Here is a 15,051-nt window from a genome sequence, read left to right on the forward strand (position 1 = left end):
GCTTTCCCAATCATTCTTTCACCCTGACACTTACCAACACGGAAGACTTTCCCCCCTTACACATTAGATAGCAGGCTGATCCAGCCAAAATCAGGGGGTTCAGCGAGCTTCTCTAATGTGTATGGACACCTTAATGCCACAGTTACATACTCTGGACGGCTTTTTTTTTTCCGGAAAATAAAACAGGGCAAAAGTTGGAAATGCCGTATAGCCTTTCCTTTGCATTTCTCGTCTTGGCATTCAATCACATATAGAAATTTGATTGACAGCAATCTTGCCGTTGGAAATGCCTGATGTTTGCTATTCCTGTGCCGGCGGGTGTTGGGGAACTGTCCGCCTGCGGTCAGGTATTCTCCTTTCTGCAAACAATGCAAGAATCTAGAACTAATACCACAAAACCAAAGGCAATTGCATAAAATCCCAAACCGGACGTGGTCTCCGCCGAAACCAAATATTGATCACACACACAATCCGGGGACCAGGGTTCGATAAACTAAAGCACGTTTATTATGTTTGATTTGTACCAGTCTTAAGGCTGAAGTATGTGCACCACTCCGAGCATGAGACAAGCTCTCTGTTACCATTTTCCTGGCAGAGGTTTTAATCGGCAGTAAACGTGACTTCTCAGATCGAAGGCCGGCATTATATAGGATCTATTCCGGCCAACGAGCCGGCAGCGGCCCCCCGTGTGCACTTAACGTCCGAGTGAAGGATCAGGCACCTCAGTCCAGAGTATTAGTTGCTGGGGAATATGTAACCTACTTTAGTAAATTAATTTAAAAAGTGCAGCTAATTATAACATATCCGGGAACTGGTCACATTGCAGCAGTTAAAGGGAAAGAGTCCATGATTTTATGTGAGGGGAGGAATAATAAAAAAAGGTAAATTATTTGCAACAGAATCATTGATTAGGCAAGAACCGTATCAGGAAAAGTTGGACGCAGGGTCATCAAAGCTTGTGCAGGGTCCGGCTCTGCCCTCCTAACCACTCACCTAATTGTATGGACGCTTTGGTTACTCATATAAGTTTGGGGTCTCATCCGGCATCCACAGTCCATCAGGGAAATAAGAAAATGAGTAAAAATCCTCAATTTATCCAAGATTGTGCAATTTGGTGAAAAGGTGCAAGAATCGATCATTATGTAGTAGAATTTAAAGGGATTATGGGTATGTGATAGACACATGTATATAGTGACCCCTGGCTATATCGGCTGCAAGTTTGGGACTTGAGAGGTTAATTTACTGTAGACTTCAGGCAAAAAAAAAAAAAAAAAGTAGGGTGTGAGCTGTTCATTGTCCCGCCTCCCTTATTACCTAAAAATCCCTTTAAATCTACACGACACCCCCCCTTGAGGTTGACCATACTGGCTCCAAATATACATGAGACATACAACAAGCAGCCGGGTGTACTCTCAGCTCCGCACACACGGACGGGTGCTCAGAAAGCAGCGAGTACAGGAAGCTGACGGGAGTATAAGGCCCACACACAGGCGGCTGAGACCCCCCCAAAAAGGCCGGCAGCGTCACCTGTCTACATTCCATGTTTCCATGCTACGATCAGACCTAGACCCGGTCTCGGGCACCAGGGTGGTAGTCACGGTTGTGCCAGCTCTCCGTCCGGCTGTGTGCTCGCGTGGTAAGGCTGCTCCTCTATCATCTCGCTGTCAGGAGACTCTGACCGCTGCTGGGATTTTCTGTAATCGCTTGGCGATTCGTCTGTGTCTTCATTCATGGCCGTCTTGGAGGCTATTTTGCCGAGATCTTTAACCTCTTGGGGAACATGACAAGAAGAGCCCACAGCCTGCGGCCGGGGCATGTCGGGTGTGCTATCTATTCCTTCATCCGCATTTATACCTTCTGAGTACGGAGGAGGAAGGCGTTCTTGCGGTCTGGTCGAGGGATCTAAAGAGTCCGCAAACGTTACCATGCTCTCTGCAGGCACTTGTGTCTGGATTACCATGGACTGACGTAGATCTGGGGGTAGAAAAAATTGTAGATAAGACAAAGAAAGGCAAGAATGTCTGTAATGATCACACGGTGGCACAGCTTCGTACATCGAGTTGTGGGCTATCTTAAAGGGGTTCTCCACTACAATGATATTGATGAGTCATGTGGGAAGCATGGAGGCTTTATATCGCTGGGGACCAGGATTAAAATCCCACCAAGAACAACATCTACAAGGAGTTTGTATGTTCTCCCTGTGTTTGTGTGGGTTTCCTCCAGGTTCTCCGGTCTCCTCTCACACTCCAAAAACATACTGATAGGTAATCTAGATTGTGAGCCCCAATGGGGACAATGATGATGGTATCTGTAAAGCGCTGCAGAATATGATGGTGCTATATAAGTACGCATAATAAATAAATGCTCATTACCAGATTGGTAAGACCTTGAATAAGAGGTGACCTACAGAACCTGGGAGCGACCACTAGCCAGTGACAGAGCGCAGGTGTCCTGCTCCGCACTCCATGCCACGTTTGGGACACTCACTGATCCGAGATTCATGACCTATTCTAATATCATCGTAGAGGAATCCCTTCAAGGATAGGTCCTCAATATTAGGGCAGGTGCAGACGAGAGTATTTACTGTCCGAGTTCGATCTGACAGAACATCTAATCACACTTGGACCAAAGTTAGTCTATGGGAAGGTGCACATGTCAGACTGTCCGAGGAAAAAGTCGCTGCATGCCCAAGTACAATCCAGTATTCGGATCGCACTCGGCCATGCAAGTCAATGAGTCTGTGGAAAACATTGGACTGCAATCAGATGACATCTAAGTGCAGTCCGATTTCCACGCACTCACAGAATGGAGAAGATGGGAGATTTTTTTTTCTCCATCTTCTCCTCAGCCGAGAGAATCAGTTCACACTCTGATCAGAGTTTGATCAGAGTGTTATTTGCATAATCAGCCTGACTCTGTGCACGGCACCCTCAGCCACATCCCCATCACCGTGCACACAAAAAAAAATAAACGATTCTACTCCCCTCCAGCGCTGCATCCTGCTCTGCTGCCAGCAGCTCTGTGTGAACTGTGCATGATGTCACTGCCATGCGCCCTCACACTGTGAGATGAGCTGCCGAAATAGTCACTGCTCTCCACGCCGGAACTATGGGTGTGGGGAGTAGTGAATATTCACTCTCCGTAATAGCACGCACAGTGTCAGCAGCAGCCACGGCTCCTGCTGCGGCTCGGCTATCACGTGTGCCCGCTATTAAAGAGCATGGAAGTGGGGAGTAGTCAATATTCAATCTTTTTAGTAGCGAGCACCCCCCTATTTGAGAGCAGCATAAAGTTGGGTCATAAACCCTGATTTTAAAGGCTGTTTCACTGTCTGGGCTTCCTGCTGTAGTTTTGATAAAACACTTGTTTTATCGGCTAGTCCTCTCATTGATGACCTTGTTCTATATAGTCCTCTACATTCAAGAGCTCTGGTTTTACCCGCCAGCACTGATTGGCAGCGTTCTGCCTATGCACATTATAGGTAGAAAATTGTCAATCAATGGCATGGGTTGCATAATACAGAGATCATAGCACAACATTTTTTTTTTTTTAATTAATTTCACAAGTATAAAAAAAATGTATTTTATTACTGTGCAACTAAACAGCATCTGTTTAATGCATATGTCTTAGCGTATACGTGAAACCGAGGCCATAAAACTTATGTGAACAGGGCCTGAGTTTACAGTCAAATAAGAACACGGACGCTTACTCTCTTTGCGTTGCTTTTCTGCCTTCCTCTTGCAGATCTGGGCTCGGAGATCGTTTACTTCCGTCTGGCGAGCTTCTACAACCCTCTCGCTCTTTTCTACCTCTTCACAGATGGCCTACAATAAGAGATCATGGGCTGAGAATTACAGGTTACCTGTCCCTGACATTTTACAGGAAGACACCTCCTTACCTGAACCTTCTCTTGTAACGCATTATAAACCTGATAAATTAATCTGATGTCCTTCATTACACCATCTTTATCAAAAAAATTGGTACTAAAATGAGAAGAAAAAAAAAAGAAGAAATAAATGCTATAACTCTTCCCTGCTTAAATGGGCATATCCTCTGTCAAAATGAAGGGGCCATCAGTATGAATAGCACGTCACTGAGCAGGTCAGCGGGTGAAAAAACTTAAAGGGCTTTACCAAAATCATTATCCCCCTACTCATATCTGACCTCTGGGACCCCCAGTGATCTCAAGAATGAGACAGCTGCATCTTGAAGGAAGAGCAGCTGCCCATGCTTGACCTGCACTTCATTCATTGTCTATGGGATTGCTGCACTTGGGGCTTTAAAGATGGAGCAGCAGAGCTTGGGATCGCTGGAGAACCGAGCAATCGGACCCCGAGAGAACAACAACGTACCTATCCCAAGGATAGGGGATAACTTGTGATTTTGGAAAAAAAACTTTGAGAGATTAGCACGGCATCCTTGCAGCTCTGGGGTCCTGGGTTCAAATCCCACAAAAGACGACATCTGCAATGAGTTTGTATGTTCTCCCCATGTTTGCATGAGTTTCCTCTGGTTTCCTCCCACACTCCAAAGACATCCTGAGATTCCTGATAGCGGTGTAGATTGTGAGCCTCAATGGGGACAGTGATGATATTGTATGTAAAGCGCTGTGGAATATGATGGCGCTAAAAAAGTGATGTTTTATACAAAACAAATTGAGATTCTGGTTCGGCTTTTATCCCAAGTCATATTGCAAGGCTTCTTAAAGGGTCAATATCGACTTTTAGGATTGCTACTTCCTATAGGTGGCACTAGAGTTCTCTTCCTCTCTGAAAATACAATTTGCATACTAAACAAATAAAGCTCTAAAAGCCAAATCACAGATGGATAATAAGGAGAAAAGATGTATAAATGCAAGAGTATTTACCAAAAACGAATCTCTTCCTGATACAAATGTAATGCAGAACAGTTCCGTGTTAGGGTCTTACAATTGCAGTTTTTACCTGTCACCTATATTTAGCCACTAGGTGGCACTGTTATGTCAGATGCTGCAGTTACACGCACTGGGGAATAGGTGGCAGCAGCGGCCATTAGTGTCATGTAGCTCTAAGTACAGGTATAAATGGAGCTTATTCTTCACCAGTCCACAATGTACACTGTGCATATTTACCCATGTTCCTTGATCACTTTGGCATAATTCTGTGAGGTGTTTGGCACTGAAGTCACTTTATATTCCTGCTGACTGGTTGTGCCCAGGTTTGGAATTGTTAAGGAGACTCTCTGATTATACCTAATGGAAAACGAGCGGGAAAAACAAACAAACATTTGAGTCCATTACCACAAGGAGGCAGCACTAAGAGTATATTCACATGTACAATATTTGCTGAAGATTTTATTTGCCGCAGCAAAAATCGTACAGATTTGGCTGTGGATTTTCAACAGATTTTTTTTTAACTAAGTGAAATCCACAATGAATGCCACAAAGAAATGACATTGAAGATTTTAAATCTGCACCGATCTGCTGCGATCGAACATGAGCAGATGCACCTAATGACCCTGTGTAATAAATCCCTCTCATGGCATCCTCATTGATCTGACAGCTTGCTTGCAGAACAGCTCAGCTCTGCTATGCATGCAGGAGAGAACGTGATCATGCTCCGAGGACCTCCATGAATCACAAATGACGAAGCGTCATCAGTGACGTCCGTTTCAGGGTCAAGGCTGGTCCCTGCATTTGTTGTCAATTCCAAAGCGTGCTCACAGCGCTACTGTGTATTTCCTTTGAATGCGCAGTGACAGTGCGCTCCCCTGCCATGTGACAAGCCACCAAGAGAGCGCAATGTCAGTACGCATTGAAAAGGAGAGAACACCGTGAGCAAGGAGAACAGAGACCATCCCAGCGCCCGAAACTGATGTTATTTTCGGTTGCTGCTGTTAAAAGCAGATGTGGGCTGTGTAACATATCCAACATCTGCTTTGTATGGTGTGTGTTCAGCTCTTGAGATGCAGATTCCTGCAAAGCCAAGTGAATGGAAGAGCGGCTTTTTAAGGGGGAAACAAAGGCAGCCTGTCAGCATAAAATGACTGTTCAAACCAAGTACAGACGCTCGGTGCACCCTTGGCGACAGTTCATTGCATCTTTCCATCTAACTCTACCCACCTTTGGGCAGACAAGTAGGTGGGAAGGTGCACTGAACTGTGTGGCCACTCCAAGGGTGCACTCAGCACCCGTACTAGGTTTAAGCAGTCATTCTGTGCTCGGTGCACCCTTACCGTGACTGAGCAGTGCATATTTCCACCTACTTGTTTCCCATCCATCTCCGCTCGTTTCTGTTTCCTGCTAAGCCAGACCTTTCAATCAAGGAACAGGTGAAGTTGATAGATGGAAAACAAGTAGATGGGAAGATGCACTGAAATGTTTTGGCCATGTCAAGGATCATATGTGCTTGGTTTATACAGTCATTTTGTGTGTCGGGTGGCTCAGAGGTTGGAGTACCCACAATTCTGATGCCACATACTAGTGTTAAAAAATAAAAATACACATTAAAGGGATTGTTCCCTTTCAATTAAATGTCTCCCCTGGCTGCAGTTTGCTATAAAAAAAAACAAACAAAAAAAAAACTGCGATGTACTCAATTTCACTGGGTCCACTGGCAAAGCCTCCGCAAACACGGCAGCCAATCAGTGTGCTCGTTGAGCCAATGCCAAACACAGCAAAAAGCAGCAGAGACTCGCCAGTGGACCTGAGGAAGGCGAGTACAGCACCATTTGTTTTTTATAGAAAACTGAAGCCAGGGGAGAAATTTACTTGCAAATGACCAACCCCTTTAACAAGTAGGTTTATCAGGGATTTGCCCTTAACATATTCAATTTTCTTTTCTAAAACCAGAGCTGCCCTTCGGCCGTCTGACCCACCTGCGATTAGGCCTGAAGAGCACGTATTCCAAGGCATGAGTGGAAGTGTTGGCAGTAGAGATGAAGCTGACGAGCAGGAAGACGAGGTCGGGCACACCAAGGAGGCGCGTCAGCTGCTTGTGCAAGATCTGCTCTCTGTACGACATCTGCTGCTGGGTATTTCTCCGGAACTTGTACCAACCGATCACGTTCTGCCAAATCACAAAGACCACAGGCATTTTGGTCAGGAGAGAAGTAATGTAGGGAATAAAACCCCGGGAAACAATAACAGACGCGATAACTGTAAAATACAACGATGAGTAGAAAAAGAAATCTTCTATGATGATCATGTGCAGCAACGCCAGGAATATAGATCATCCCAGCGCAACACACTGCGATATTACTGCAGATCGCTCCGTACTCCACCAGGACACAAACGTTACCCAATAAAAAGGACAATGACTCCTACTTTCCGTCTGTCCTTGAGGATCCGATCGAGGCTCTCTTCATTGACCGTGCCCGTGTAATCGTAAAAGCTGTGAGAAGAACAGAAGTTATAAAGAAAAGTTTATAGAGGTTTTCCCAGCAGTAGACGAGATAACGTGCATCCTTTTTCCTCCATTGACACCAGATGCATCTCTAAGGAAACTACTTTCCCCCAAAGCTAAAAATACAGATCCAAAGCCTAGTAATAGACGCGTAGGTGATCTGATACAGCAGAGTTTGGTGCAGCTCTCCCCATTGAAGTCAAAGCAAGAAGCTCAATAATTGAGGATACGGGTAAGATGGCAACACAACTAAAAAGTGGAGTCACATCTATTGGGTCAGGCATAGAATGGCACATCTGACCCCACAGCCTCACCGACAACGCTAACGAGATCCACTGTATTCTCACATCCTCGTCACCCACGTTGTGCCAGAAGCAGAAGTAATATGTTTTCATCCGACAGAAGCCGAAGAATATACAGAAGCCAAGAGATCTCATCTGTCATGTAAACTCCACACACATTTAAGTCAAAAGTCCAGCAAATCTCACCAATAGGGGCACCTACCTGAATAGTTTTGTACATGGTTCATGTCTGTGGATCTCTGAAAAGTAACAAAAAATATCAGTTAAAATGTAGTTTACACAAGGTAACAGGGGCGTGGATCGGGACGGGGCCCATGGAGGAGGGGCGTGGATCGGGACGGGGCCCATGGAGGAGGGACGTGGATCGGGACGGGGCCCATGGAGGAGGGACGTGGATCGGGACGGGGCCCATGGAGGAGGGACGTGGATCGGGACGGGGCCCATGGAGGAAGGACGTGGATCGGGACGGGGCCCATGGAGGAAGGACGTGGATCGGGACGGGGCCCATGGAGGAAGGACGTGGATCGGGACGGGGCCCATGGAGGAAGGACGTGGATCGGGACGGGGCCCATGGAGGAAGGACGTGGATCGGGACGGGGCCCATGGAGGAAGGACGTGGATCGGGACGGGGCCCATGGAGGAAGGACGTGGATCGGGACGGGGCCCATGGAGGAAGGACGTGGATCGGGACGGGGCCCATGGAGGAAGGACGTGGATCGGGACGGGGCCCATGGAGGAAGGACGTGGATCGGGACGGGGCCCATGGAGGAAGGACGTGGATCGGGACGGGGCCCATGGAGGAAGGACGTGGATCGGGACGGGGCCCATGGAGGAAGGACGTGGATCGGGACGGGGCCCATGGAGGAAGGACGTGGATCGGGACGGGGCCCATGGAGGAAGGACGTGGATCGGGACGGGGCCCATGGAGGAAGGACGTGGATCGGGACGGGGCCCATGGAGGAAGGACGTGGATCGGGACGGGGCCCATGGAGGAAGGACGTGGATCGGGACGGGGCCCATGGAGGAAGGACGTGGATCGGGACGGGGCCCATGGAGGAAGGACGTGGATCGGGACGGGGCCCATGGAGGAAGGACGTGGATCGGGACGGGGCCCATGGAGGAAGGACGTGGATCGGGACGGGGCCCATGGAGGAAGGACGTGGATCGGGACGGGGCCCATGGAGGAAGGACGTGGATCGGGACGGGGCCCATGGAGGAAGGACGTGGATCGGGACGGGGCCCATGGAGGAAGGACGTGGATCGGGACGGGGCCCATGGAGGAAGGACGTGGATCGGGACGGGGCCCATGGAGGAAGGACGTGGATCGGGACGGGGCCCATGGAGGAAGGACGTGGATCGGGACGGGGCCCATGGAGGAAGGACGTGGATCGGGACGGGGCCCATGGAGGAAGGACGTGGATCGGGACGGGGCCCATGGAGGAAGGACGTGGATCGGGACGGGGCCCATGGAGGAAGGACGTGGATCGGGACGGGGGGAGCGGGACTCACCTATGACTTGTAATAGTTCTGTGTTACTGATCTGAGAATCGCTGATTGAGAACGACTCTTCCTGTCTCACTTCTCCCAGCAGAAATCCTTCCTGCAGAAATAAAACTGATCCATGTATATACATAGCATAATGCATCACTTTATGACTTGTGAGAGAGGTAAAGTGACCAGTGAGGTCAGGTCCTGATGGGGCACAGGACAGGTTTAAGTCTACGCCCTTCCCCTAATGTTTCCCTTACACAGAGGTGCCCCGGCCACCAGACTGATGAGGCCGGCTGCAGCTCCTTGCACAGCGAGGGGAGAGGCCCACAGAGAAAACTCAGAAGGGACCAAAAGCTAAACCAGCAGCGCAGCCCATTATTTTTAGGATCCATTTAAAATGTAACATCACTTGCAAATACAAAGCTGCAGAAACTTAAGAGCGACTGGGAAAGACTTTCACTACAGCACTTGATCGAAACATTTGAATGCAGAGAATGAAAAATCCATTCTGTAAAATGACGGGAGCAGAAGCTTCATGCGACTCGGTGACAGCACTTCATGACTGGCGGTCTCATAACTCTTCTCCATGAAAATTCTAAATAAGTCACCTATGAAGTGACTGTACAGGATGCACTGGTTATAGATTTATGTAGATGGTCACACCCAGGGCCCTGCAATAAAGGCGGCCCTACCTATAATCAGTGCCGGCCCGAATACATGAGAGAAAAACAAAATATTACCTAGCTATGAGTAGAGAGCAGCACGTAGGGTTAACATCGCCGGCCATTGCCCGCAGTGTTCCCTGATGTATACTGAGGGAAATGGTGAGGGGCAGCCGGAATTAATGTTACAGAGATGTGTATATTATAAATAAATATATATATATATTTATTTATTACACTGCTCAAAAAAATAATGGGAACACTTAACACAATGTTACTCCAAGTCAATCATACTTCTGAGGAGTCCACCTGTCCAGTTATGCAGCAACACTGATTGTAAATCAATTTCTCCTGTTGTTGTGCAAATGGAACAGACAACAGGTAGAAATTATAGGAAATTAGAAAGATACCCCCTATGAAGGAGTGGTTATGCCATTTCTTTGTTCTCATCCTTTTTGGCTGTTTTGGATACTTTTGCAATTTATCATTGTTCTCACCCCTAGAGGTACAGTAACATGAGGCAGTGTCTACAGTACAACCCACAGAAGTTGCTCAGGTAGTGCAACTGATCAAGGACAGCATATCAACGCAAGCTTTGGCAAGAAGGGTGGCTGTCTTTGTCTGCACAGTGTCCAGAGCATGGAGCAGAAACCAGAAGACATGGAGGGGGCCATAGGAGGGCAACAACCCAGCATCAGGACCACTACCTCCTCCTTTGTGCATGGAGAAGTGCCACAGCCCTGTAAAATGACCTCCAGCAGGCCATTAACATCCATGTTTCTGCTCAGACTGTCAGAAACAGACTCCATGAGGGCCCGACATCCTCAAGTGGGTGTTGAGCTTACATCCCAACACCGTGCAGGACGCTTGGCATTTGCCACAGAACTCCAGGATTGGCAAAGTCGCCACTGGCGCCCTGTGCTCTTCACAGATGAAAGCAGGTTCACACTGAGCACATGTGACAGACGTGACAGAGTCTGGAGACGCTGTGGAGAGCGATCTGCTGCCTGCAACATCCTTCAGCATGACCAGTTTGGCAGTGGGTCAGTAATGGTGTGGGGTGGCATTTCTTTGGAGGGCCGCACAGCCCTCCATGTGCTCGTCAGAGGTAGCCTGACTGCCATTAGGTACCGAGATGAGATCCTCAGACCCCTTGTGAGACCATATGCTGGTGCGGTTGGCCCTGGGTTCCTCCTAATGCAGGACAATGCCAGACCTCATGTGGCTGGAGTGTGTCAGCAGTTCCTGCAAGATGAAGGCATTGAAGCTATGGACTGGCCCGCCCGTTCCCCAGACCTGAATCTGATTGAGCACATCTGGGACATCATGTCTCGCTCCATCCACCAACGTCAAGTTGCACCACAGACTGTCCAGGAGTTGGCGGATGCTTTAGTCCAGGTCTGGGAGGAGATCCCACAGGAGACCATCCGCAACCTCATCAGGAGCATGCCCAGGCGTTGTAGGGAGGTCATACAGGCACGTGGAGGCCACACACAATACTGAGAAGCATTTCCTTGTCTTGAGACATTTCCACTGAAGTTGGATCAGCCTGTAAATTGATTTTCCACTTTGATTTTGATCATCATTCCAAATCCAGGCCTCCATGAGATATTAATCTAGATTCACATTGATCATTTTTATTATTCTCAGCGCTCCACTATGTAACGAATAAAGATTTGGAACTGGAATATTTCATTCAGTGATATCTAGCTTGTGGTATTTTAGTGTTACCTTTATTTTTTTGAGCAGTGTATATACACACACAGACAGACAGACGTCCTCACGGTGACGTCACACACACACACACACACGTGTCCTCACGGTGACGTCACACACACGTGTCCTCACGGTGACGTCACACACACGTGTCCTCACGGTGACGTCACACACACGTGTCCTCACGGTGACGTCACACACACGTGTCCTCACGGTGACGTCACACACACACACGTGTCCTCACGGTGACGTCACACACACACACGTGTCCTCACGGTGACGTCACACACACACACGTGTCCTCACGGTGACGTCACACACACACACGTGTCCTCACGGTGACGTCACACACACACACGTGTCCTCACGGTGACGTCACACACACGTGTCCTCACGGTGACGTCACACACACACACACACACACACACACACACACACGTGTCCTCACGGTGACGTCACACACACACAGACAGACATCCTCACGGTGATGTCACACACACACAGACAGACGTCCTCACGGTGATGTCACACACACACACACACACAGACAGACGTCCTCACGGTGATGTCACACACACACACAGACAGACGTCCTCACGGTGATGTCACACACACACACAGACAGACGTCCTCACGGTGATGTCACACACACACACAGACGTCCTCACGGTGATGTCACACACACAGACGTCCTCACGGTGATGTCACAGACAGACAGACAGACGTCCTCACAGTGATGTCACAGACAGACAGACAGACGTCCTCACAGTGATGTCACAGACAGACAGACAGACGTCCTCACGGTGATGTCACACACAGACAGACAGACGTCCTCACGGTGATGTCACACACAGACAGACAGACGTCCTCACGGTGATGTCACACACAGACAGACGTCCTCACGGTGATGTCACACACAGACAGACAGACGTCCTCACGGTGATGTCACACACAGACAGACAGACGTCCTCACGGTGATGTCACACACAGACAGACAGACGTCCTCACGGTGATGTCACACACACACCGACAGACAGACGTCCTCACGGTGATGTCACACACACACCGACAGACAGACGTCCTCACGGTGATGTCACACACACCGACAGACAGACGTCCTCACGGTGATGTCACACACACCGACAGACAGACGTCCTCACGGTGATGTCACACACACAGACAGACAGACGTCCTCACGGTGATGTCACACACACACACAGACAGACAGACGTCCTCACGGTGATGTCACACACACAGACAGACAGACGTCCTCACGGTGATGTCACACACACACAGACAGACAGACGTCCTCACGGTGATGTCACACACACACAGACAGACAGACGTCCTCACGGTGATGTCACACACACACACAGACAGACAGACGTCCTCACGGTGATGTCACACACAGACAGACAGACGTCCTCACGGTGATGTCACACACAGACAGACAGACGTCCTCACGGTGATGTCACACACAGACAGACAGACGTCCTCACGGTGATGTCACACACAGACAGACAGACGTCCTCACGGTGATGTCACACACAGACAGACAGACGTCCTCACGGTGATGTCACACACAGACAGACAGACGTCCTCACGGTGATGTCACACACACACCGACAGACAGACGTCCTCACGGTGATGTCACACACACCGACAGACAGACGTCCTCACGGTGATGTCACACACACAGACAGACAGACGTCCTCACGGTGATGTCACACACACACACAGACAGACAGACGTCCTCACGGTGATGTCACACACACAGACAGACAGACGTCCTCACGGTGATGTCACACACACACACAGACAGACAGACGTCCTCACGGTGATGTCACACACACAGACAGACAGACGTCCTCACGGTGATGTCACACACACACAGACAGACAGACGTCCTCACGGTGATGTCACACACACACACACAGACAGACAGACGTCCTCACGGTGATGTCACACACACACACAGACAGACGTCCTCACGGTGATGTCACACACACACACACACACAGACAGACGTCCTCACGGTGATGTCACACACACAGACAGACGTCCTCACGGTGATGTCACACACACACACACAGACAGACGTCCTCACGGTGATGTCACACACACAGACAGACGTCCTCACGGTGATGTCACACACACACAGACAGACAGACAGACAGACGTCCTCACGGTGATGTCACACACACACACACAGACAGACAGACGTCCTCACGGTGATGTCACTCACACACAGACAGACAGACAGACGTCCTCACGGTGATGACACACACACACACACACACAGACAGACGTCCTCACGGTGATGTCACACACACACAGACGTCCTCACAGTGATGTCACACACACACATACGTCCTCACGGTGACGTCACACAGAGGCCATACATGGTGTGCCCCATACCCCTGATCTCCCCCTCCTGGCAGAGGACGCTAGTGCAGTCAGTGCTGGCTCCGCCGCCCGGGCATCACCCCGCTGTTATTCCTGCAGAACATGGTGTCAGCACCGACCCCCGGACTTCCCGGCACCGGGGCCGCCCCGTTCCCTGTCATCACCCCGGGCACTCACTTCCTCCCTGGCGCCGGCCACCAGCTCCTCCCGCCGCCCCCTCCGCGCTCCCGTCCCCGGTGCTCCCGCACTTACGTGATCAGAGCTGCTATTAGCGCTGTGATAACACAAGGAACTGAACGTATAACCCGAAATGGAAGCCGCCATGATGGTGAGCCCGCTCCCTCCCACAGCGCAGCGCAGCGCGCCGCCGCCCTGACATGACGTCACACGCTCCACACTCCGGGGAATTCTGGGAGCTGTAGTCTGTAGCGTTATGTCCCTGCTGGTCATTACCGCACAGCCTGCTGAGACTTCTGGTGCTACTAGGTGTAGGGCTCCACGCACTGCAGCAGGGGTTGTGCTCCTGCTTTTTAGTAACCCCTTCAGGAGGGGACATTTTTCTACTTTTTTTTTCTTCCCTCCCTTTCTTCTAAGGTCCATAGATTTTTTTTGCAGGCTCTTTGTTTTACTGCACATTCACCCTTGATGTGATCTGTGATCATAAATCATCCGAGAGGAGCTGAGAAAAAAATATGAGTTATAAACTCGCCTATTGGACCGTCTGAACGAGCTCACTGATGGATTCTCAGTCAACTCCTTAGTTGTGTAATTCAGAGGATATAGTAGGCAAACATTTGTCATGAGACCCAATGCCAAAATGAATTTTAATCAAATGGATGTATTTTTGGCTAAGAAAAAAAAAATTGTTCTTAAAAGCAGTCTCAAGATTCAGCTCAGTGGCAGGGCTACCCGCCTCCTAAGAGATGGTTGGTCACCTAAGCAATGATTTTGGAAGTCTCTTAAATGCAACTTTTTTTTTTTAAACAGAAATGAAGACAAATCCTCTTATAAAGCCGTTTGCAAAGTTCCATAACTTGGTGCGGGCTGTATGACGCGCCTGTTATCTGCGTGTATGGTGGCTCCTGAGCCCGC

At 49.3% G+C, this 15,051-nt stretch overlaps 1 protein-coding gene across 1 annotated transcript; it reads right to left on the reverse strand.

The window, feature by feature from the left end:
• Positions 1–484: 484 nt before the first annotated feature.
• Positions 485–14,364, reverse strand: ABRAXAS2 (abraxas 2, BRISC complex subunit). Its single transcript, XM_073685134.1, has 9 exons — positions 14,212–14,364; positions 9,194–9,284; positions 7,887–7,923; positions 7,304–7,370; positions 6,856–7,046; positions 5,111–5,230; positions 3,899–3,983; positions 3,710–3,824; positions 485–1,974 (listed from the first exon to the last, which is right to left on the reverse strand). Exons 1-9 carry the CDS (start codon positions 14,281–14,283, stop codon positions 1,595–1,597), a joined length of 1,158 nt encoding a protein of 385 aa, XP_073541235.1. The 5' UTR covers positions 14,284–14,364; the 3' UTR covers positions 485–1,594.
• Between the last annotated feature and the right edge of the window lie 687 nt (positions 14,365–15,051).

This window comes from Phyllobates terribilis, unplaced genomic scaffold (genome assembly GCF_046119375.1).
Source record: "Phyllobates terribilis strain yellow unplaced genomic scaffold, ASM4611937v1 Scaffold_5__5_contigs__length_657084704, whole genome shotgun sequence".
In the NCBI taxonomy this organism is placed as follows: domain Eukaryota; kingdom Metazoa; phylum Chordata; class Amphibia; order Anura; family Dendrobatidae; genus Phyllobates; species Phyllobates terribilis.